Source organism: Bufo bufo, chromosome 10 (genome assembly GCF_905171765.1).
Source record: "Bufo bufo chromosome 10, aBufBuf1.1, whole genome shotgun sequence".
Taxonomy (NCBI): Eukaryota; Metazoa; Chordata; class Amphibia; order Anura; family Bufonidae; genus Bufo; species Bufo bufo.
The window spans coordinates 100161332-100184660 of record NC_053398.1 but is presented as its reverse complement, the minus strand read 5'-3'; the positions used below and the strand labels follow the sequence as shown (position 1 = coordinate 100184660).

General features: G+C 49.0%; 1 protein-coding gene across 1 annotated transcript in view; it reads right to left on the bottom strand.

Moving 5' to 3' along the window:
* Positions 1–4009: 4009 nt before the first annotated feature.
* The window catches only part of MBTPS1 (membrane bound transcription factor peptidase, site 1), a 55545-nt gene continuing 36225 nt past the window's right edge, over positions 4010–23329 (bottom strand). Inside the window, exons 16-23 of the mRNA XM_040409536.1 lie at positions 23152–23308; positions 21325–21449; positions 21166–21243; positions 12812–12952; positions 10817–10948; positions 9947–10073; positions 7460–7590; positions 4010–4569 (exon numbers count right to left, since the gene is read on the bottom strand). Coding sequence (XP_040265470.1) covers positions 4373–4569; positions 7460–7590; positions 9947–10073; positions 10817–10948; positions 12812–12952; positions 21166–21243; positions 21325–21449; positions 23152–23308 — 1088 coding nt within the window. The 3' untranslated portion in view covers positions 4010–4372. The remainder of the gene's footprint in view (positions 4570–7459; positions 7591–9946; positions 10074–10816; positions 10949–12811; positions 12953–21165; positions 21244–21324; positions 21450–23151; positions 23309–23329) is intronic.

Sequence of the window (23329 nt, the reverse complement as noted above, 5' to 3'; positions counted from 1 at the left end):
ACAAGGTATATGTAAGAAACCGAGCCAAGCTGACAGCACTGGCACACGCCAGGCATGGACATCAACGATGAGGTAACCAAACCGTACCATTACCTTTATACCGGTCCAGGACAAGCTCGGACCCCGTACCAGGAGGTGTTGGTATGAACTCAAGGGAGAAGAAAGGAGAAAAAACCCTCCCGACGAAACCAAGCCAACCGAGAACCCACCTGCCCGCATAGCTTCAAGGTCAGAGCCAGTCTTAAGGGTTTCACAAGATCTTTACATGGCACTAGCCAGGAGACACAGGGACTGAGGAGTGGCAAGAGGTTACAGGACCTGTGCAGCGTACATAGCCGCAGCCTATCTGTGTGAGCATGGCTGTAAGTGTGAATGTGGACAGAGGAATGCACAGTCTATATTGCCGTTTTGTAGCTCCCTGGGTTGGCGTGCAGTGAGGGAAGTCTCTTTCCCGGTGGCGACAGAGGTGCCCTTGAGGTTATGGGTATTAGGTGCAATGAAGGCAGGGTCCCTAATGTTCACGACATCAGCACCCTTAGGTGCAAATAGATAGAATAACATAGAGAAGAGTTTAGTTGTGCATAAGTTGACATTTACTGAAAATCACTTGTCTTGTGTAGCTATACCAATTTATTGCCATAGAAAGGATAGCTGTAATCTATACAAGAAGACTTCCCAGCCTGGATGGTGCTGCCTCCCATTATAACAGCTCTGGGTAGGATCTTACTGAATTTCAGTGCTCTGGTCACACTTCTGTTCCTTTAACTTCAGGCTGACCCGTACTATCTCTAGGTGTAGAGTATACTATACCCTATAATTCACATGGTCAGTACACACGTCTTGCACTCCTTGAGTTGCTTACAATTTCCATTAATATTGTCCACATTGTCCATGGAGGAAAGTGGCTCCAAATACAGCTTTGCGCTAAACTGTAGATCGTGGATAAGCACTGTAGGTTACTCCCATTCACCGAGTCCATAGATGGAACTATGCCTCATCTCCACTAGGCTTTCCCTAATCTTTCTGTCACACTGGGTCTTCACCTTAGGACCCCTTTGGTTTGCGCATTAGTTTTAACTTAACTTCCTGCCTCCTACCTTGTTACTTTTATGTGTCAGGGCACCATTACCACCAAAAGGTGACTGGGGTGTTTACCGGTAAGGTTATCAGGTGACATTCGCTCACATCATAGAACCCCTATAAGCTTTTATATTTGCAGTCTTGTGTACCGGTTAAGCGGCCGGCCACTGCCCAGAGGCGGCAACTCAGTATAAATTTTCCTAGATAAAAGAATCAGGTCAGACATAATGAAGCCAGGTTGCTAGATCTGAAATATTTAAGTCTGCGACCTTATCAATTCAATGCAGCCTGAATTTATTTTCTTCACAGCCAGTCCTCATTAAAGAAACAGGTGATGCCACTATCACCTGAGTTCTCATTTAGAGTCACACACAGCTTCTTAAAAGTCATTAGAACTGAGGCAATCCAACTGGTTAAACACATGCATGGTTTACTTACCTTGGAGTATGTGCTGCCAAAGCAAGCACCAATATTATCATGCACCTTCTGCCAACAGTTGCATACGGAGCGTTGGTAAGGAGAGGAGATGAGGCCCCATTCCAGCTGCTGACTGTTTCAGGCGCACTGAGGCACGATCCTGCTGAACTCCATTAAGGATAAGCGGATCTAAGCTCCATGAACCCATAGCCATCCATAGTGAGGTAACCACCAGCTGCATTACCCACTTCATCAGGGTTAGGAGCAAGCCAGGGGAGCTCCACATAAGAGGTACTGGCACGACCACTTATAAAGGTAGGAAGGATGAGGATGAACCCACCGATTGAACCCAGGCCATCAGAGAACCCACCTATAGGCTCAGACACCGCAGGTGGGTTCCAGACTGCTAAGGTACCTCTACCCAGAGAGGTGTTAGCAAGGTTATTCGAGAACTGGAAGGAGAGGCCAGTTATCCACATAGGTAGTCTCTATGGACAAGGTAGATGTTTCTAGAGAGCTTTGAGGGATCTTGTCCATAGTGTCCTTCCTAAGGATAAGTGGTCCCATCATATCTTACCTTTATTGTTAGCACGTTTTCTCTTCTTTTATCACTATCACCTTAATAAATTTACTTATTTTATTATTCTGAAAGTGGTGTGTGTAGTCTCTCTTTAAGGGCGCATTCACACGAACGTGGTTTGGATCCGCATCAGAGCCACTTTTTTTGCGGCTCGGATGTGGACCCATTCACTTCAATGGGGCCGCAAAAGAATGCTACAGCACTCTGTTTGCTGTCCGCATCCATTCCTTGGCCCCCGCAAAAATTATAGATCATGTCCTATTCTTGTCCGTTTTGCAGACAAGAATAGGCATTTCTATAATGGGCCGCTCGTTCCGTAAATTGCAGAAGGCACACGGGCGGCATCCATGTTTTGCAGATCGCAAAACACGACACATTCATGTGCATGAGCCCTAAAGAGTATCTGAACCTGAAATTGTGTATTTGTTAGCAATACAGGGGCTTGATCAGAGGTCTGATAAAGATTTGGGGATGGGGGGGGGATGAAGCTGAACTGAGGTCTGAAAAAAATAAATTTTCTTTTAAATCCTAGGTACGTCCTAGAAAGCGAAAAATACAGTATAGCAGACTCACATTTGTGTAAAAGGCAGCAGTAGATCCCTACAGGGCCATGCTGGATTTGTCTACACCTATTCTGTTTCAAGCAAACGGTATGTAAAGACAATACATGTAAGGCTAGGTCTACACGACGACATGTGTCGTGCGATAAATGTTGTCGTGTAGACTAGGGGTGCACCGAAATGAAAATTCTGGTCCGAAACCGAAAATTCTGGATGCCCTTGACCGAAAACCGAAACCGAAACTGTCTTTTTGCCCAAATACTTTTAAAATACTTTTTTTAAAAATGATTTTATTAATAATTCTTTTTCATGAATTTAATAAATCATATTATATATGGAGAGGGGGATCTGTGGGTGGCGCTGTTATGGAGAGGGGGATCTGTGGGTGGCGCTGTTATGGAGAGGGGGATCTGTGGGTGGCGCTGTTATGGAGAGGGGGATCTGTGGGTGGCGCTGTTATGGAGAGGGGGATCTGTGGGTGGCACTGTTATGGAGAGGGGGATCTGTGGGTGGCTCTGTTATGGAGAGGGGGATCTGTGGGTGGCGCTGTTATGGAGAGGGGGATCTGTGGGTGGCGCTGTTATGGAGAGGGGGATCTGTGGGTGGCGCTGTTAGGGGGGGGGGGATCTGTGGGTGGCGCTGTTATGGAGAGGGGGATCTGTGGGTGGCGCTGTTATGGAGGGGGGGGGGGGGGATCTGTGGGTGGCGCTGTTATGGAGAGGGGGATCTGTGGGTGGCGCTGTTATGGAGAGGGGGATCTGTGGGTGGCGCTGTTATGGAGGGGGGGATATGTGCACTGTTATGGGCATAACAGTGCACAGATCCCTTTCCCCATAACAGTGCACAGATCCCCCCTCCCCATAGCAGTGCCATAGACCGATCCCCCTACCCATAACAGCCCCGGCCCTGCTGCTCACAGCAGACTAATCACTCTCACTGCATCTTTATTTTACCTTACAATCGTGACGCTCCAGTAACAACTGTGCAGGCAGAGCGGAGGGCGGCGTAACGTCACTTACTCACGTGACGCACCTGCTCCGCCCACTTTATGAATGAAGGAGGCGGAGCAGGCGCGTCACGTGAGTAAGTGACGTTACGCCGCCCTCCGCTCTGCCTGCAGAGTTGTTACTGGAGCGTCACGATTGTAAGGTAAAATAAAGATGCAGTGACTTAAAGTAAACCGCCCGCCCGCAGATGGTGAGCTACTTTGTGGGTGACAAATCCCACACCCCATATTTTCGGCCGATATGTAACAATATTGGCCGAAATGGATTAGGTACATTTTCGGCCGATATTTTCGGCTGCCGGAATTTCGGTGCACCCCTAGCCTAACCCTTCCCTACAATCTTACATTACATTTGTGCTAGACCAGTAGGGGGCAGTACATTGTGCTTTATTACAAGCTGCTTATTTATTGAAAACAAAATCCACCAGTGAAGATGGAATCAAGGTCAAAATTACAAAAAAAACAAAAACACATGTATAAAAATAAAAGTCACTGATTTGGGGTAAACGTCCTCTTTAAACGTGTCTGGATTTGGTTTGTGCTGAGCACAAATCTTCTTATCATATTGCATTTGCCCCAGTCCCTTTTTGGTAGTGAGAAGCCCTTCAATAAGGGATTTATTGTACATAATAAATATATAAAAGAAGCCATTCCCACCGATGTCCAGTTTTGGTCAGAGAAAACCTATAGGACTAGTTTGTTTCAGAGCTCATAGATCTGTCTTGTAGCTCAGACAGACGGAGTCTTTGGTTGGTGAAACTGCTGGATAAGTTGAGGTCGCTTGACTCGAGGTTTCCGTCTCTTTGGCTTGCTCTTGGCCTTGTTGATTTGTACCACAAAGAAAGCCAGTACTACCATAGCACCAAGAAACGCAAAGACGGGAATGGTCTGGCCCACATCCTGGTTATAGCGTCCGGGCATAATTCCTGTTGGGAGAAAAAGGGCAAATGATTCTCATGGTAAAATGAAATATAGAGATCTTCTTTCCTGACATAACCTCCTAATAACGGCAGCTTCGTATCATGTATTATGGCTTTGTCCAGTTGCTGACAGTGGGTTGCCTGCTTAAAAAACAAGGACACTCACTCTTCACGGCTGCTATTTTTCCCTGGCTAATTGACAGAATAATAATAGATAAAAAAAATTAAAACAAAAGGAAGGATCCTCCTCTCTGTTCACACAGAGCATTTGGTATTTTTTGTGCAGAATCCGCATCAAGTTTTTATGGATGAATTTTTTTCCTGATGCGATTTTGTTGTCGATTTTCATTCCTGACCATTTCACCTAGAATTTTGGACGTGGAATCCAGGTTAGGATGGAAGGGACACTTTGCCCCCCCCCCCGCGGTGCAGTTTTTTAAATCACAAGTGAGAAAGAAAAAGCTGTTTGAATTCGCATTAATTCCCATTGGATAAGATCTGCATGTGTTTTGGTGCGGAATCTACTGTGAACATTCCCTATTAAACTATAGATTTGCAAATACTGGATTTAAAGATGTTTTTCCCTTCATCACTGTGTAATACAATATTCAGTACTAACGGTCCCTCAAAGGTTATCTGATAATTTCAAATTGATGGCCTATCCTCAGGATACGCGAGATCAGTGGGGGTCCGACACCTGGCATCCCCAACGATCAGCTGTTTGAAGAGACGCTCAGGCCTCTTCCTAGGGCAGTGCCATCACCGTACATCGGTCACATGGCCTATGTGCAGCTCAGTCCCATTCAAGTGACTGGTCCCGAGCTGCAATGCCAAGCACAGCCACGATACAATGTACGACGTACCTTGGTAAGCTGTGAAGAGACCGCAGCACTCACCTGAGCTCTCAGAGGTCTTTACAAACAGCTGATCAGTGTGGTTGCCCGGTGTCGGACCCCTGCCAATCTGATATTGATGACCTAGCCTGAGGACAGGCCATCAATATCAAAAATCTGAATAACCCCTTCAAGGTACAATGGTCTCAGGTGACAATACTTTCCACACTGGGCCATTGTAATTTGAAATCAGATTCGACAAACAATGCAGAGAAGTGACATGAGTGACTGGTTGGCACAATGTGACATGAGTTGCTGGTTGGCACAGCATGGACATTACACGGATGAACCTCCTGCATGAATAAGGTGCATGCACCGACTGCCTAGTAGCACCTCTCTACAGGACTACATGTTCTGTGCTGCTCTTTACCTGCCCCAGGTGCTAGGTGACTTCAGCCATCTTGTATTTTTCTGGTACACTGTGCACCTATTACTTACCTGTATTCGTTCCTCCTTCATTGTGTGGTGACATTTTGGAGGCTTCAGAACAAGTTACTAATAGTTTTCCATACAGATATGGTGTCCGGTTACAATAGTTTCAAATCACAGAGGTCCTTCTAGAACCAATGCATATTGTAATTTGACAGACCAGTGAACATCGTGTTTTAGGCCAGTTTCACACTAGGGCTTAGTATCCGGCTGGCTGTTCTGGCAGGGAGCAGGCTGCCGGATCCCTCTGAAATCCGGCATTGCCAGAAACTTAAACATCGCTGTCCAGCCCCATTAACAAATATGCCAAGAATCGCCAGAAAGAAAACCGCTGTGCGCTGGGTTGCAGCCGGATCTCCGCCGGCTATCTTCTTCACTCCCACAGACTTTGAGTAAAGAAGCAGTGTGACTGGCAACTGCTGCTCCATTCAAACAGGGGAACCCGTTCTTGTGACCAATGGCGATTCCAGCATGGGACCCCAGCGATCACTTATCCCTGAGTTTCTATTCTGAAACAACTCATACTGGGTAGCAGTGTAGTAGTTACAGACAGACCGATTTCACCAGTCTGTCACTTATCTGCTAATATCAGTTAACCAGCGGCAGCTGGACAACCCCTTTAAGGAGAATCTTCATCTTTTGTCATCAAGGCAGTATCTTTATAGTGGCCATAACTGCTTTTCTGACAGAGAGCTTCAGGTCCTCTTCATACAAATGAGTTTAATATATAACCACTAGACATTATGCCCATTACAATAACAGGCGCTAGAATTGGCCGATGCGCAGAGCAATCATCACACTGCGTTCCATGGACGGCGCTTGGGGTGTGGTCGGTGGGGACGGCGCTTGGGATCGGCACTGACTGGTGGTGCTGAGACTGCTGGCAGCAACTGGTGGCCAATACTGATGGCAGCAGCAGCTGCTCTATCTGTGTCTGACAAGACTGCAATGGCGGGGGTTCTGTTTTATTTAATGGTGGTGCTCAAACCGACACAGCACACCATAATAACGGCGCGCTGCTGTGGGCGGTCCAAGCGGCGTGTGGGGCGTCCTGTGTTTATTGTCCGCCGCAATTGTGGGCGGTAACGGCGGCATGCAGTACAGAGCTGTTGCTAAGGGTGGTTCAGGAGGCCTGAGGTGCGATGTCTATTTATTGGCCACCGGCACGCTAATGTGGGCGGTCCGGGTGGCCAGCGCAATTGTGGGCGGCGTGTGGGGCGGCTTTGATGTTACCGAGCTGTTGCTGTGGGCAGTTCAGGAGGCCTGAGATGTGCAGTGTTTCTAATGGCCGGCGGCGCCGCAATTTTCGGCACACACGCACGGTCACGGAGGGATTTTATAATCTAGGATAGGCAGTAAGCTCCCTCTAGTGGCCACTGCAGGCAGCAAGTGAATAAAATGAGATGCAATTACACTGCACCACTGTTACAAGGGACACATATATATACAACGTTCACATGAGCACCAAAACATCCTCCATCAGCTGATCGCAGGGGTGCCAGGAGTCGGACCCCCGCTGATCTGAAACTGATCAACTATCCCTTTCAATATCTGTACTTGGAATATACACTAACCTCCAGGCATATCCCAGGCTCCACTTTCACCAGGTGACAATGGTCTCACTTGTGGACGATTTTGACGAATGTTAGGTAGAGCCACTTTATCCAGATCTATTGATAGCAGTTTCTGATGTTTCCACAGGTTGCTGGAGAAGATTAAACAGTATAAATACAAATGTATGTCACGACCAGCAACAAAAAACAAAACAAAAGAATTACTCTGGATGCACAGAATGTACAGGTTGTTGTTAGATACAATCTACGTGAAAGGTTAATTAACACCCTGTGTAATGGTTCAGAGCCGCACTGTGCTTTGATGGTCAAAACAGGTGGGCATCGGGCTGCCTTTCCTGCCATCGGGTCCCTGACACAGCAGCGCGGGGACCCAATGGCTGCTCCGATCCCCACAGGGACATCACACGTGTTGTGGTCAGCACTGACCGCGGCACATCATGGGTTAATGCACCGCCATCTGTGTTTTCACCGATGCTGGCGCATACAACAGGGGTCCGGCTATCAGTGACTGCCTGACCCCTGCTGCGGATCAGGCGGGCGCAGCTCCTGCTCCCGCCCGATCAGCGCGCTGTACGTGTATGGCGCTGGGCGTCAATGGGTTAAATTAAATTTATCATGATGGACAGGAAATACACTTTTAAAATAATTTGAAATAAACTTCCATCTTTATAGTCCACCTTACAGGGGGTTTTCCAGGCAGGATTACCACAGTTTTTGATAGATATGCAGTTGCTTACCTCATGTACATCTCCCCCATGCTTTTTATTTGGACTCTCGTGACAGATTCTCCCCATGTAAACAAGTAACTCTGGTTTGTCTGCATCCTGTATGGACGCTCATAATTTATAGCTAGTTTTATAGACATTCTCCGCCTCCTGTTGCTGCTTAGACACGGCCATGACTAGGGATGAGCGAATAGACTTCGGATGGAACATCCGAAGTCGATTCACATAAAACTTCGTTCTAATACTGTACAGAGCAGGAGCTCCGTAGAGTATTAGATTGTATTGGTTCCGAGACTTTGCGCAATAACTTCATAAATTTACAGTACAAGTCTCGCGAGACTTTGTGAAGTAATAACTTTGGCTTATCAGAGCCAATACAATCTAATACTGTACGGAGCTCCTGCTCCGTACAGTATTAGAACAAATTTTCATGCAAATTGGCTTCGGATGTTTCATCCGAAGTCGATTCGCTCATCCCTAGACATAACATCACAGGATATTTACATGCAGTGATCCCCTCCACAGTATGGGGAGGGGCAACTGCTAATGCCACTACTCATCCCTATACAGATTCATTGTTTGTTGGCAGCAGAGGCTATTTAGACAGAATGATCTGCTGCCAGCCAGTGATGATTTAGGTGTCCACATGAACAATCCCTATTATGCGATATCCTATTCGCTCGTTCATCGAGTAATCGGCGGCACCTTTACACCGGCAGATTACTGCTAACGAGCGTTCCTACAAATGCTTGTTAGTGATGATCTGCACGATGCTCGGTCAGTGGAAAGGGGCCTTTAGGTTGCTGGTTCGAATTAGGGGTGGGCGATATGGCCTAAAATCTATATTGCGATATAAGTTTAAGCATGTGCATATATCGCAATATATTCTATTCTATTTACTAACGATTAGCCTCCTTAGGGGCTAGAACCCTTTTCCTAATCACCCTAATAGAGCTCTATTAGGGTGAATAGGACTTCACACTCTCCCTGCTGCCCTGTGCATAGTGCACACAGCAGCAGGGAGCTGACTATGGCAGCCAGGGCTTGAATAGCGTCCTGGCTGCCATGGTAACCGATCAGAGCCCCGCAATTACACTGTTGGGGCTCCGATCAGAAGCTGCCACCCTGGGGCCACTGCCACCAATGATTTAATTGTGTGGAGGGGGGGCCCGCAATTAATATAATACTTAGAAGAGGTGGAGTAGAAGGGAGGGGCTGAGAGGTTAATTGCGGCGGATCACGGCGCGCAGTAATAGAGGCCAGGTATGGGATATGGCCGGCACATGCAGGCTACGTTTGTATTCAGGCATATTAACTATATTCATTGGTGGCGCAGTGGCCACAGTCCCTCCCCTCCTCCTCTCTGTTCTCATTGGTGGCGCAGTGGCCACAGTTCCTCCCCTCCTCCTCCTCTCATTGGTGGCGCAGTAGCCACAGTCCCTCCTACTCTGTACTCATTGGTGGCGGAGTGGCCACAGTCCCTCCTCTCCTCCTCCTAGTCTGTTCTCATTGGTGGTCAGCGGCAGCCGCACACAGTGGGGAGGGAGGGACTCCCTCCTTCACTGTGCCGGCTCAGGACAACATGGTACGTGCCGAGAGCGGCGCATGCCATGTTCTACTGCGATATGTCGATAAACGAAATCTCTATCATTGGCCAAATTTATAGAGTTTATATTGCATATCGTCTATATCGCCCACCCCTAGTTCCAATAGGTAATCTTAACATAATTACTCAAGCAGAAAAATTTTGCAGGTTACACACCTAGGAGCAGTTTCATTGAGGGGCAGTGGTTTGGCCCAGGATAAATGAGGACAAGCTGGCAATGGTCGAGGTTTGGGGTCTCCCAAATGAGCTTCTAACACTTTGGAATAGCGATGAAGATGATTTCCTGAAAAGAGAACAAAGGCTTTAATGAACTATAATGTAAAGCAAACATTATATTAAGATTTCTGCAGGCTTCAGGGCTGAATTCTAAGAGAATCCCTCGTAGAACCAATGTCTGCACAGAACTTGCTTGGGTGCATAGCATTTTGGGGAGTGCCCGGCAATCCTATTTAGAAAAACAGTAACTTATTGCATGATAGATACACAGCTAAGTTGGTAGGGGATCATCCAGTGGCCATTTTTTTTAATAGCAAACTAAAAATCTAAATGAAACTCTGGGTTACAACAGTCTGCAATTACATCTAAAAGTGCAAAGGAGGTGAATATCCTTAAAAGGGGTTTTATGAGAATTGCTTTTTATCTAATGCCCGCAGCCTGCCTCTGGAAAACAGAAAAGTCACCCTTACCTGCTTCTCTGCCACGTCGGTGCTAAATGCCAATAACTGCTGCTTTTCATCTGGTGCTAAATGCCAATAACTGGCTTCCACGGTGACGTGGCCAAAAGTGGCAAATCACGTGACGATGCCCATACAGTGTTAGATATAAATACTGTGGGGGTGGAAAAATGGACAATGTGGAGGGAGAGCGTTAGACCGAAGCGGCGGGGAACAGGTAAGAATGAATCTGTTTAGGAAGGCTGGCTGCGGGCATTAGATAAAAATGTATTCTTCCCAGAAAACCTGTTTAAAAGCACCCACAAGCAAACAATGGATCCACTCCAACCAGGGAAACACACACTCTACTTACCTTCCATTCTCTCTGGCGGTGGGATCCCTTCACCAGTTGGAGGCTTCTGTCTATTTTCAGAGTGGCTGAGACTTGCCGGCAACACTCCATAGGAAGTGTATTGGAGTAAGGAGTCAAGAAGCCAGAAGCAATCTGCACATTTTAGAGGAAAGGTTTACTATGCTTTACTATGAACAATTGTACAAAGGTAAATTAATGTAATAAATGCAGAAGCTAAAGAACACAAGAACGTATTTTTATTTAGAAGAAGAAGAAGAAAAAAAAAAAAAAAAAAAAAAAAAAAAACACACTAGTGCCCCCACATGCTGAGGAATTTTCTGCAACATAAAGACATCTCCCATGTCATCCTATGGGGTGAAAAGTGGCAATACCCACGTTGTGTTCCGCTGTGGAATATTAATTCTGCAGCTGACCAGAACGCAAACAATGTTTTGCTGCAGATTTCCTGTAGCTGAAAATCTCCATTCATTTCAATGGAGGTGTAATCTGCACAGAAATCCGCAAAATCCTTCACAAAGAAACACCCATCCTATTCCCAGGGTTGTGGAGACTGTACGCCAACTCCTCCATTTCATCGAGTCCTTCATAAATGCCAAATAATTAGTAATAACAAATTTTCAGTAGTAAAATGGCAACATGAAGCTTTTTCTCATCATTATACAAGTAATCAGGTGACTTAGGTAGAACATAAATCAGATTTATTAGAATACAATTTCTGAACAAATAACAAAATGAACAAATAACTTAAATTCCTGTAAGTAACTATGCACTAACTGGAAAACTTTGTTATGCTCTTAAAGATAACCTTTCATGGGTCCAGACTTTCTAAACTAAGTATCAGGGTATGTAGGGCATACAGCGGGGATCTAATAGCGCTTACTATTTTTTCCGGGCACCACACCGTTCGCCCGCTGTGGCCCTTGTTAAATTCTCCCGCCCTGTATGCTAATTTTACCATCGGTACAGGGAGGAGGAGACTTTCCTGTTTCTCAATGGGCGTTTCCTTCTCCGTGGCTGTAGCGCTGTCCAATCACAGCGGAGAGAGTCACAGCTAGGGAGAAGGTGAGTTGTTTTTTTTTCTCCCTGGCCGTGACACTCTGCTGCAATTGGACAGCGCTACAGCCAGGGAGAAGGAGACGCCCATTGAGAAACAGGGCAGTCTCCTCCTCCCTTTACCGATGCAAAAATTAGCATACAGGGCCGGAGGAATTTAACGGGGGCCAAAGCGGGCAAACGGAGCGGCGCCCAGAAAAAATAGTAAGCGCTATTAGATCCCCGCTGTATGCCCTACATACCCTGATACTTAGTTTATAAAGTCTGGACCCATGAAAGGTCCTCTTTAAAGGCTATGTACACCTTTTGGGGCAATATTTAAAGTTATTGAATTGTACTAATTAGGAGCTCAAAATAATTTTTTCAATTAATTTTTTTGTACATAGCTGAGATGCTCTAGTACAGGGCTGGCCAACCTGCGGCTCTCCAGCTGTTGCAAAACTACAACTCCCAGCATGCCTAGACTGCTTACAGCTATCAGCCTACAGCAGGGCATGGTGGGAATTGTAGTTTTACAACAGCTGGAGAGCCGCAGGTTGGCCAGCCCTGCTCTAGTAGCAAGATCTTAATTTTTTCTCTGCTAACTCAGAAAGGGAGCTGACTGGCTCCTTATTCTGCTCTCAGACCTAAAGAGACTTTTACCAGGGCCGAAAATCATACAGATTATCACTAATGTGCATTCATAGTAACGCTAGTTAGCGATGATTGGGGCAGTGTAAATGTGCCGTCGATTACCTGATGAACGGGCGAAACGTTCGTTCATCAGGTAATCTAATAATCTGTGCGCATGCAAATATGATCATTTACTGCCAGCAGATTGTGCTGTGTAAACACGAGACAGTGTGGGGAAGAGCGATGGCATAGTGATCGCTCCTCCCCATACTCTGGAGGAGACCGCTGCATGTAAATTGGCTTGGTGTTTAAACAGTTAAAGAATCCCACCTTTCTGCCGATGACTGTCATCCAAGCAATTGGAGTCTCCATATAGCACAATTCTGCCCCCTCCTTCAGCCGGCGTCTGGTAGAGTCCTAGCAGAGGAACATTTTCAACCATAGAGGTTTCTTGCTTTAACACTTCAAGTCCTGAACAAAAAGGGAGCAAAAGAAGTCGGAATTGAAAAACACAGGACTGATGAATCTACCAAGCGTGGCACAGCTACACCTAATATATCTGTATAGTGGGAGAGGGGCGATACGAGACTCACAAGGGTTATTCATTTCAGACAATGTAGTAACTAGGGTTGAGCGAAAAGAACAGGGATCAGCGGAACTCCAGCTGTTCTGAAATTACAACTCCCAGAATCCTCCTTTCACTTCTATGGGATTTACAAGAACAATAAGTTTGCATGCTGGGAGTTGTTGTTTCACAGCAGCTGGAGTGCCAAAGGTTGCTGATCCCTGGAATATAAGTATCTGAAGTGGAATTCGATAAGCCACAAAGCCGAATTTCCTCATGCTTCGTGGTAACAAAGCAATTCCCCCTGAAATGGGGGGGGAGGGGGGGAGGAATTTATACTCACCTCATCCATTTGTATGCAAAGAGGCCATCTTGATTGAATACACCGTGTGAAATTTTGCGCGGGGTGTATCATCATCACGTCACCGCACCAGATTTCGTGCGGTGTCTTCAATCAAGATGGCTGTGGTGGCCTTTAAGTTATCAAGTGGATAATGAGATTTTTGTAAAACTTACCAGTAAAATCTCTTTCTCGCTCTTCATTGGGGGACACAGGAACCGTGGGTAAAGCTATGTCCTCTAGGAGGCGTTGACACTAGTAAAAGCTGTTAGCTCCTCCCCCAGCAGCTATACCCCCTCCAGCGTGGAGAGAGAGCTTCAGTTTGTGTACAGCAGTAGGAGAAGTAAACCAACGAGAACATGGAACACCAACCATGCCAAAAGACCCAACAGGGTTCTAACTTCTAACCAGCAACTGCCACAACTGTGGTCGAACAACAATACTGGGTGGGTGCTGTGTCCCCTAATGAAGAGCGAGAAAGATTTTACTGGTAAGTTTTACAAAAATCTAATTTTGTCGCCCATATTCATTGGGGGACACAGGAACCGTGGGACGTCCAAAAGCAGTCCACAGGGGGGGAAAAAAAACAGACCCATGGAAGCAAGCGTCCCTGCTGTGGCATCTAAAAAACTGCCGCCTGCAAGACCATGCGGCCCAAGGCAGCGTCCGCCGATGCATAAGTATTCACCTGGTAAAATTTTGTGAATGTGTGTAAGGAGGACCAAGTAGCCGCCTTCCACAACTGAGCAGCCGAAGCATGATTCCTCAGAGCCCACGATGCGCCCACCGCTCTGGTGGGGTGAACTGTGACACCTAAGGGCGGAACACTGCCCCAGGCACAGTATGCCTCCGCAATTGCAGCCCGAATCCAACGTGCGATTTCCACCTTAGGGGCCGCCAATCCCTTGCGAGGACCCTCCAGAATGACAAAAAGGGAGTCCGTATGGCGGAAGGGACCGGAGGCTGCTAAATAAATCTTCAGAGCTCTGACAACATCCAAATGGTGCAACTCCCTTTCCTTAGGGGGTGAAGGAGAGGGACACAGTGAGGGAAGGACAATTTCCTCGTTGATATGGAAGTCAGTGACCACCTTCGGAAGAAAGGAAGGAACGGGACGGATAACCGCTTTATCATTATGAAGAACCAGGAAGGGTTCTCTGCAAGAGAGCGCCACCAACTCGGACACCCGTCTGATGGAAGTGATAGCTACAAGGAAAACTACCTTCCAGGACAGGAGTCGGAGAGAAATTTCCCACAAGAGCTCAAAGGGGGGAGCCTGGAGAGCTGAGAGGACTAAATTCAGATCCCAAGGCGGTAAAGGAGGACAGTACGGAGGAACCGTATGTGCCACTCCCTGAAGAAAGGTTCTTACAGGCCCCAGGGGGGCCAGAGGGCGCTGGAAAAGGATAGAAAGCGCCGACACCTGACCCTTCAAAGAACTATGGGCTAGACCAAGGTCCAACCCCGATTGAAGAAAGGACAGGACCGTGGGGAGAGAAAAACAAAGTGGTGGAATGTTCCGGCTTTCACAGAAACCCAGGAAGGACCTCCAGGTCCTGTAATAGATCCTGGACGATGCAGGCTTCCTGGCCTGAATAATAGTTTGGATGACATCTGCCGAGAAACCTCTTCGCGTCAGAATGGCGGTTTTCAATGGCCACGCAGTCAAATGAAGAGACCTTAAATGCTGATGGAAGACTGGACCCTGCGAAAGAAGGTAGTCTGAGTGGCAGTGACCAAGGGACGTCTCCTAGAAGGACAACAAGGTCGGCGTACCACGCGCGACGGGGCCAATCCAGGGCGACTAGGATCGTCTGAATGCCCTCTATCCTGATTTTCTGTAGAACCCTGGGTAGGAGGGGGAAGGGGAAACACAAAGGAGGAAGAAACCCTGCCAAGGGGAGATCAGGGTGTCAACGCCGCAAGCTTCCGGATCTCTTGCTCGGGAGAGTAAGGTGGGAAGTTTCCGATTGAGTCTTAAGGCCATCAAGTCCACGTCAGGGCGACCCCAACGTAGACAGATCGCCTCGAAAACCTCCGGGTGGAGGGACCACTCGCCCAGATCTATTGTCGTCCTGCTGAGAAAGTCCGCAGTCCAGTTCTCCACACCCGGGATGTATTGAAATTGCCGGTACGTGGGCCTCCACCCACCGTAAGATTTTGGCAGATTCCTGCATCACCACGAAGCTGCGTGTTCCCCCCGGTGGTTGATGTACGCCACCGCCGTGGTGTTGTTCGACTGGACTCTGACCGGGTGACCCCTTAGGAGATGTGTCCTTAGGGATAGAAGAATCGCCCTGAGCTCCAGGACATTGATCGGAAGCTTGGACTCCGACCGAGACCATGTGCCTTGGACTGTCCTGGGAGGGAACACTCCTCCCCAACCTTGCAGACCGGCGTCGGTGGTCACAACCGTCCAGGATATTGGAAAGAAGGACCCTCCCAGAACTGGAACTGAGCCACCAACAGAAGGACGACCTCACTTGAGGAGAGAGGCAGATGGGATAATCCAGACTCTCGGACGATTTGTCCCAGGAGGACAGAATCGCTCTCTGGAACATGCAAGAGTGGAACTGGGCAAAGGGAATCGCCTCGAAACAGGCGACCATCTTCCCTAACGTCCTCATGCAGAGGCGAATGGACAGAAGCCTGCAGTCGAGAAGAACCCTTAACGAGCGGTGTAAGGCCAGTCGCTTGTCTGGAGGAAGGTGAACTTGTGCCTTTTCCGTATCCAGAAGCATACCCAGAAAGACCACAAAAAGGTTCGAGTAGAACCCCTTGAACCTCTCTGCTGGGGGAACAGGAGAGATGACTCCGCGGTCCAGGAGGGACTGAATGGCCTGGTAGAAGGCAGCCGCCCGCTCGGGGTCCCGTGGAGGACGGGATTGAAAAAACCTGTCTGGGGGGGAAAGACGAGAACTCAATTGCGTATCCTGAGGATACAATCTCGAGGGCCAAGCGTCGGAGACGTGGGTCCGCCAGATGTCCTGGAAGAGGAGGAGGCTGTCCCCCATCCTGTTGGGTAGGGGTGCACCTTCAGGCTGAGGATTGCTTAGTCGCAGAAGGTCGAGCGGCCTGAGATGCCAGGGTGGCTGAGCCGATCTTGGGAAGTAAAACTGTGAAGGGGAAGGGGAAAAACGCCCATCTTCTCGCAAAAGGCAAGAAAGGCCTTCCAGGTACGATAGTATATCCGGGAGGAAGCTGGTTTCCTGGCTTTGATCATGGTCCTCACGACAGAGTCCGAGAAGCCCCTCTTCTTCAAGATGGTGGTCTCAACAGCCACGCCGTTAAACGAAGTGGTTGTAAATTCTGGTGGAAGAGAGGTCCTTGAGACAGCAGGTCCTCCCTGAGAGGAAGAGGCCACGGAACGTCCGCCAGCATCCGAGAACCAGGAGCGGCCAGGCCAATCGGGGGCGATGAGGATGGTCGGGATTCCTTCTGCTGCGACCCTGCGAAGAACCTTTGGGAGTAGAGGCAGTGGTGGGAAAATATAGAGGAGTGCGAAGTCTTGCCACGGAGACACCAGAGCGTCCACACCGTAACGCCTCCGGATCCCGAGCTCGGGCTAGGAACCTTGTTGTTGAGCCTGGACGCCATCAAGTCCACGTCCGGGCGGCCCCAACAGCGACAGACGTCCTCGAATACGTCCGGATGCAGAGACCACTCTCCCGGATCCACCCTGTTGCGGCTGAGAGAGTCCGCCGTCCAGTTTTCGACCCCTGGGATGTACACTGCAGACAATATTGGAACGTGAGCCTCCGCCCACTGGAGGATCCTCTTCACCTCCTGCATCACCGGCCGGCTGCGGGTTCCGCCCAGATGATTGATGTAGGCCACGGCTGTGGCATTGTCCGACTGGATCCTTACCGGGAGACCCGTTAGGAGGGGGGTCCAATGAGACAGAGAGAGGAAAATTGCTCTGAGCTCCAATACGTTGATCGGAAGGCGGGCTTCCACTTCTGACCACACCCCCTGAACCGTCCGAGCCCGGAGAACGCCACCCCAACCCAGGAGACTGGCATCGGTGGTGACGACTGTCCAGGAGATTGGGAGGAAGGGTTTCCCCGAAGTCAGATTCTGAGGGGACAGCCACCACGGGAGGTCCAAGCGAACCCGAGGAGGAAGGCGGATCCAAGAGTCCATACCCCTCGATGTCCTGTCCCAGAAAGACAGGATCGCCTGCTGCAGAGGCAGAGTGTGAAACTGGGCAAAGGGGACTGCCTCGAAGGAGGCCACCATAAGCCCCAGAACCTGTATGCACTCCCGGATGGAGAGACACGGGGAATGCAGAAGGCGAGACACCGGCTCCCGTATCAGTGAGAACTTGCAATCCGGGAGGAATACCCGGGCTGCAGTAGTGTCCATAATCAAACCCCATGATCGGCGCCAAGATCTTTGTGAATACCCGCGGGGCTGTCGCCAGCCCAAAGGGAAGAGTGACGAACTGATAATGACGGTCGCCAATGGCGAAGCGCAGGAACCTGTGGTGACATTCTGCGATAGGGACATGCAGATAGGCGTCCCGGATGTCCACCAACGCGAGGAACTCCCCTGGAAGAAGAGAAGCAATAACGGAGCGGAGGGATTCCATCCGGAACCTCCGCACCCGCAGGGACTTGTTTAACAGCTTCAGGTCTAGGACCGGACGCACTGATCCCTCCTTCTTTGGCACTACAAAGAGATTTTAGTAGAAACCTGCCCCCTGTTCCTCCAGAGGAACTGGGACAACTACTCCCCTGACCAGAAGGGAAGAAACCGCTTGTAAAAGGGCCGAGGCTCGGGCCGGAAAGAAACGTTCCGGAGGTCTGGAAACGAATTCTATCTTGTAACCGGAAGTTACAATTTCCAGGGCCCAGGCGTCTTGAACGCGAGCTCTCCAGACATGCTGAAAGGAGAGCAGACGGCCCACCACCGCAAGCGGTGGGGGCGCCCCTTCAGGCAGAGGACTGCTTGGGAACCGCGGGGCGGGCAGAACTCCCCTGGAACTGTGCCCACGGGCGCCAGGAAGGTTGAGGCTTAAAGGAAGGCTTCTTGCGGGAGTCCTGAGAGCCTCCGGAGGAGGGGGCTGTCGCAGACCTGGAGGAGGAAAAGCGCCGAAAGGACTGGTTTCTAGAGCCAGAGGGGCGAGCTCTGAAGGCACGCTTGGATCTAGATTGGGGCAGGTGTGTACTCTTGCCCCCCGTAGTGTCAGAGATAATCTCATCCAGCTTAGCCCCGAAGAGCCTGGAGCCCGCAAAGGGGAGGTTAGTGAGGGAGCGCTTGGAGGAAGAGTCGGCGTCCCAGACCTTCAACCAGACCTCCCTGCGCTGCGTGACCGAGAAGGCCGAAATCCGCGCAAAGAGTGCTGACATTCAATGAGGCCTCTCAGAGGAATGTTGTCGCCTGGGACATCTGGAGGATGAAGTTCAGGGTGTCCGCAGAGGCGTCCTGCTCCGCGAGGTCCTGATGATGGCGCTGCAACCACACCGAAAGCGCCCTGGCTACCCAGGCCGAGGCAAAGGCGGGCCGCAGACCTGTGCCCGCCAGAGAGAAGATGGCTTTGGAAAGAGTCCAAACGCCTGTCAACGGAGTCCTGAAGGGAGGACCCGTCCAGGACTGGTATTGCCGTATTCTTAGCCAATCTGGCCACCGGCGGGTCGACCTTAGGAGGAGAAGACCACTGCTGCACGTTATCTGCCGGGAAAGGATAAAGAGTATCCATGCGCCTTGTAGCAGAAAAACGGTGATTAGGGCGTTCCCAAGCCTTAGAAAGGACCTTGGCGAACTCGCCATGAATGGAGAATGTGACTGCCTCCGGTTTTCTGGAGTGGAAGAGGGGGAATTCCTGGCTACTAGTAGAAGGAGGTTCCCCCTGGTTGTCAAAGGTGTCACGTACCGCCGTGACCAAGTCTGCCACCATGGTGGAGAGCTTAGGTGAGGGATCCGGCTCCGTGTCCTCATCCGAGCCGGACCTTTCCCCTTCAGACCTGTAATCCCTGCAAGAGGGAGAGGCTGAACACGCCTCCAGGCGAGGGGGGAAAAGCAAAGTCATGGAGCGTCCTCTGTGGGGGGCACCGGGGGGTGGAGCGGTGCTAACCACAGGGACCGCAGGCGGTGGATCAGTGGCCGCCATGCGTTCCATAAAGGCCATGGCCGCATGCGAGACTTGGGCCAAGTCAGCGGCCGTCCTAGCTATGGCAGAGGCCCAGGAGGGCTCCGCAGGCTCTGAAGGGGCGGAGGAGGGACTGGGCTGGTTTGGTGGAGGGAGAGGATGAGGTGGATGATCCCGTCCCGAGGCAAGGCAAGAGAGTTACAGGAGCCTGTAACCAACAGTGGCAAGCAGCAGACCTTACAGGATCACAGTGGGACCTGAGGCGTCGCTTTAGATTTTTGGGAGGCCCCAGGTTTAGGCATGATGGTGGCAATCCCGGAGTCAGGGTCTCCTACCGTTTTGCAGAACACTGCCTGTCCTACTGTGACCTGTGAGGAGCTGGAGTAGCAGTCAAGCGTGGAGAGGCGCTGAGCAAAGCGGAAGCGCCGGAGCTGACGCGATAGGCTCCGCCCCCCCAGTCACATCACCGATCGTGCGAAAAATTTGCACACGGGAACTCTGAAAAAAGGCAGACCCCGGCTCCGAAAATGCCGCCCACCGCCAGAATGCAGGGGACAAGAAGGAATCCCTCCTCCCTCTCAACCAGCCGGCCCTCCCAGATCCACAGGTAAGCCCTAAAGAACCCTGTCACAGTGTGAGCACGGGGGGAGGGGCAGCTTGCAGGAGAGCCGGTGTACTTATCTGAGTCCTGCAGTCTTCACCCTCTGTACCGGACCAGCAGGGGGTCACCTCTTCAGTCATCTGGCTCAAGGAGTGGCAGTGCACTGGATAGAGGGCAGGACTAGGTGACCCCGGATCTGTTAGGCCACCGGAGCTGCAGGTCGAGCCCGGTTCCACCTATCTTCTGGGGGGAAAGGGATGTAGTCGGGGACGGCCATTCGACCCTGGCGCTCGCTCCACTGAGAGACCAGGAACGCACCATGCGACCCTGCGTCCTCCGTTTAGAAAAAAACAAACAGGAGAAGAGAAAAACTACAGGGACAACCCTGCATGAGCAGGAGTGTCACCTCCTTATCCGACACTAAGCTAAAACTGAGGTCCTCCTGTTGGAGCATGGGGGTATAGCCAGCGGAGGAGGAGCTGTTTTTTCTTATTTGCATAGTGTCTCCTCCTAGTAATGGCCTAAGCTATACCCATGGTCTGTGTCCCCCAATGGAATGGGCGAGAAATATTTTTTTCCCCACTGGATTAACCCCTGGAAGCCCTCAATGTTCATCTCAGATGCTGCAATCAGCGATGAACACAGCATTCAATGGGGTTCAATGACGGGGGAAAGAGCACAATTGCTGTTCCCCCATCTTTGCACCCGCTAAATACAAAGAAATGAGCTTTGTGACAAAGTAATTCATCACAAGGCAAATTCCTTTGTGAAAGTAGGCGAAGCAGCCGGACCAAAGTTTTGATAAATTCGTTCATCACTAGTAGCAACCCCACTGTAACAGACTCCCAATATAATAGTTGCTTGTGAAGGGTTGGAAAGAGTTGATCTAAACTTGACTTTATTGTGCTACTCCAAATGTACCAAAGACGCAGGATTTTCAATGACATGCTACTGCATAGGTTTAGCAGAATACAAATCTAAAAGCATGCAGCATATACAAGTCTAGGGAGACTGAATACATAGGGAATAGAAATTAAATAGGAATGTAAAAGGAAAAATGACATCACAGCAGAAAAACAGGTTGTACCTTGGTCCTTTAATGTTTGTGACAGAACAGCGCCATCTTCTGGAAACCTGGCAATACTGCAGCCAGAAGCATAATACACTGTAATGAGAGAGAGAAAATAACAGCTACATTCTGGAAGGAACAGAACCTGTACTCATTTCATACTTTACGTAGACTCACTGTCATGATTAGCCATAGTAAAATCTCCTTCATATATGCCGTCACTGAAAGCCATATTCCAAACTGACAGAAGATCATTTAAGGCTGGTATATTGGCACCTCCGGTGTCTGGCATCCACCACTGCCTGCAGGAAGAAAAAAGGCCATGAAAATACATGTCAGTCAGCTGGATTTATCATAAGTTTACTAAACTTTGTGGGCCTTGATTTACATGCTTACAGACGCACATACAGGACGCTGTCCCCATGCGCACACATTGAATGAAACTTCTAAACTAATTAAAGCAGTTGTCCCACGAAAGATATTCCATATTTTTCAAACCAGTATGTGGATCTGAATACATGTAATTAAAGGGGTTGTCCGAGTTAGTTTTTTGTTCTTTGTATGTTTCTAACTAGGCAAATGTAACGACTTTACAATTCACTTACTTTATCTCCAGTTGCTGCTTTCTCAGATTTCACTGAGGGTCACATGACCTGTGATGTCAGCTTCTCTCCCTGTTCTGATAAGGTTAGGTGCACAAGCCTGAGAGAGTAGATAGGAGTCTGTACACAAGATGTCACTGCACTGCAGTCTGCTCTCTCCCGGGATTCTTAACCCTTTCAGCTGCACAGACTCCGGGCTGAAGGCTTTACCGAGTAGCTGCAGGCAGTGAGGAGACAAATGCTGGGCACAGGAGCTGACAGAGGAGTTCTGCAGAGCATTGCACAAGAACAGGTTGGGAGAAGATCCTGTGTGTATCTACAGTGTCATTGTACAGCTGGGACTTGTAGTCCCACACGTACAACAAGCTGCTGAGTATCCCAGCAGGCAAACATGTCACTCAGGGCAGACTTATTCACTCCCTTTGCAGACCAGGGGGAGGGGCACTAATATTCATGAGCAAACCTCAGAGATTGTTGTTATTGCAGGTAAACAAAGGGCCAGAAGAGATCCAGGGAAATGAGGAAAGATTATTTTTTTGCCTAAAACTTGCTTAGCTCAGTTATATAATATATTGCTGTTCATCAGATTTACAGTGCTATATATTTTTTTTCATAACTCAGACAACCCCTTTAAACATTTAGCATAGTCACCGAGCTATTCACTAAAATCTCTGTATAGCGCCACCTGCTGTTTGCTCTAAATTCTTTGTCCTGCTCACTGAGATGGAAGCACAGGCTCAGTTCTATCCTTCAACTGCCATCAGCTGCAGCAGAAAGGACACGCATTTGAGTGCGCTGATGGTGGGGGAACTGGGAGCAGTAGGGAAATAAAAAAAAAATTGTGATCTGGACTACATGTGTATTACTGTAATTGATAGTCCAAAATCAGGGTGACAGATTCCCTTTAAAGAGGACCTGTCCCCTCTCCTGACATGTCTGTATCAGTAACTACTTGAATTCTCCATGCAATAATAATTCTGGAGCATCAATTCTTATGACTCTGATGTGCCATTCCTGTATTATTCCTGCTAGAAGTTTACAAATAAATGGTCAGCAGTCTGCAGTAAAGGTACTGCTGGGTGTTACCAGTAGCGGGTGTGTCTGACTTTGTCCAATCAGTGCTGCCAGTGGCAGATCGTGCAGGGACCCCGCCCCCCAACTGGTAACACCCAGCTGTACCTTTACTGCAGACTGCTAGCAATTCATTCAGAAACTTCTAGTAGAAAACTAGCAAAGGAATGGTACAACATAGAGCCATAATAGAAATTCCTGAATTATTATTACATAGGGGATTCAAGTAGGTAATAAAATAGACAATGACCAATGCCTTTTAGAATTTCTATGAAGCCAATTATGGAAAAACACATTAAGTTAACATTTACATGGCTGTACGGCACAGTACCTGGTGTTCTCATCATAGAATTTGACTTTTCTCATAACCGAGGTGTTGTACCAGTCGCTGAAGACAATCAATGACAGCCCATGGGCCACATCCCTGCGGAGCTTAGTGATTTCCTCAGGGAAAAATTCTTCTTCACTATCCACCATAAGCAGAGTTCCTGGAGAACAAATCGTGACGA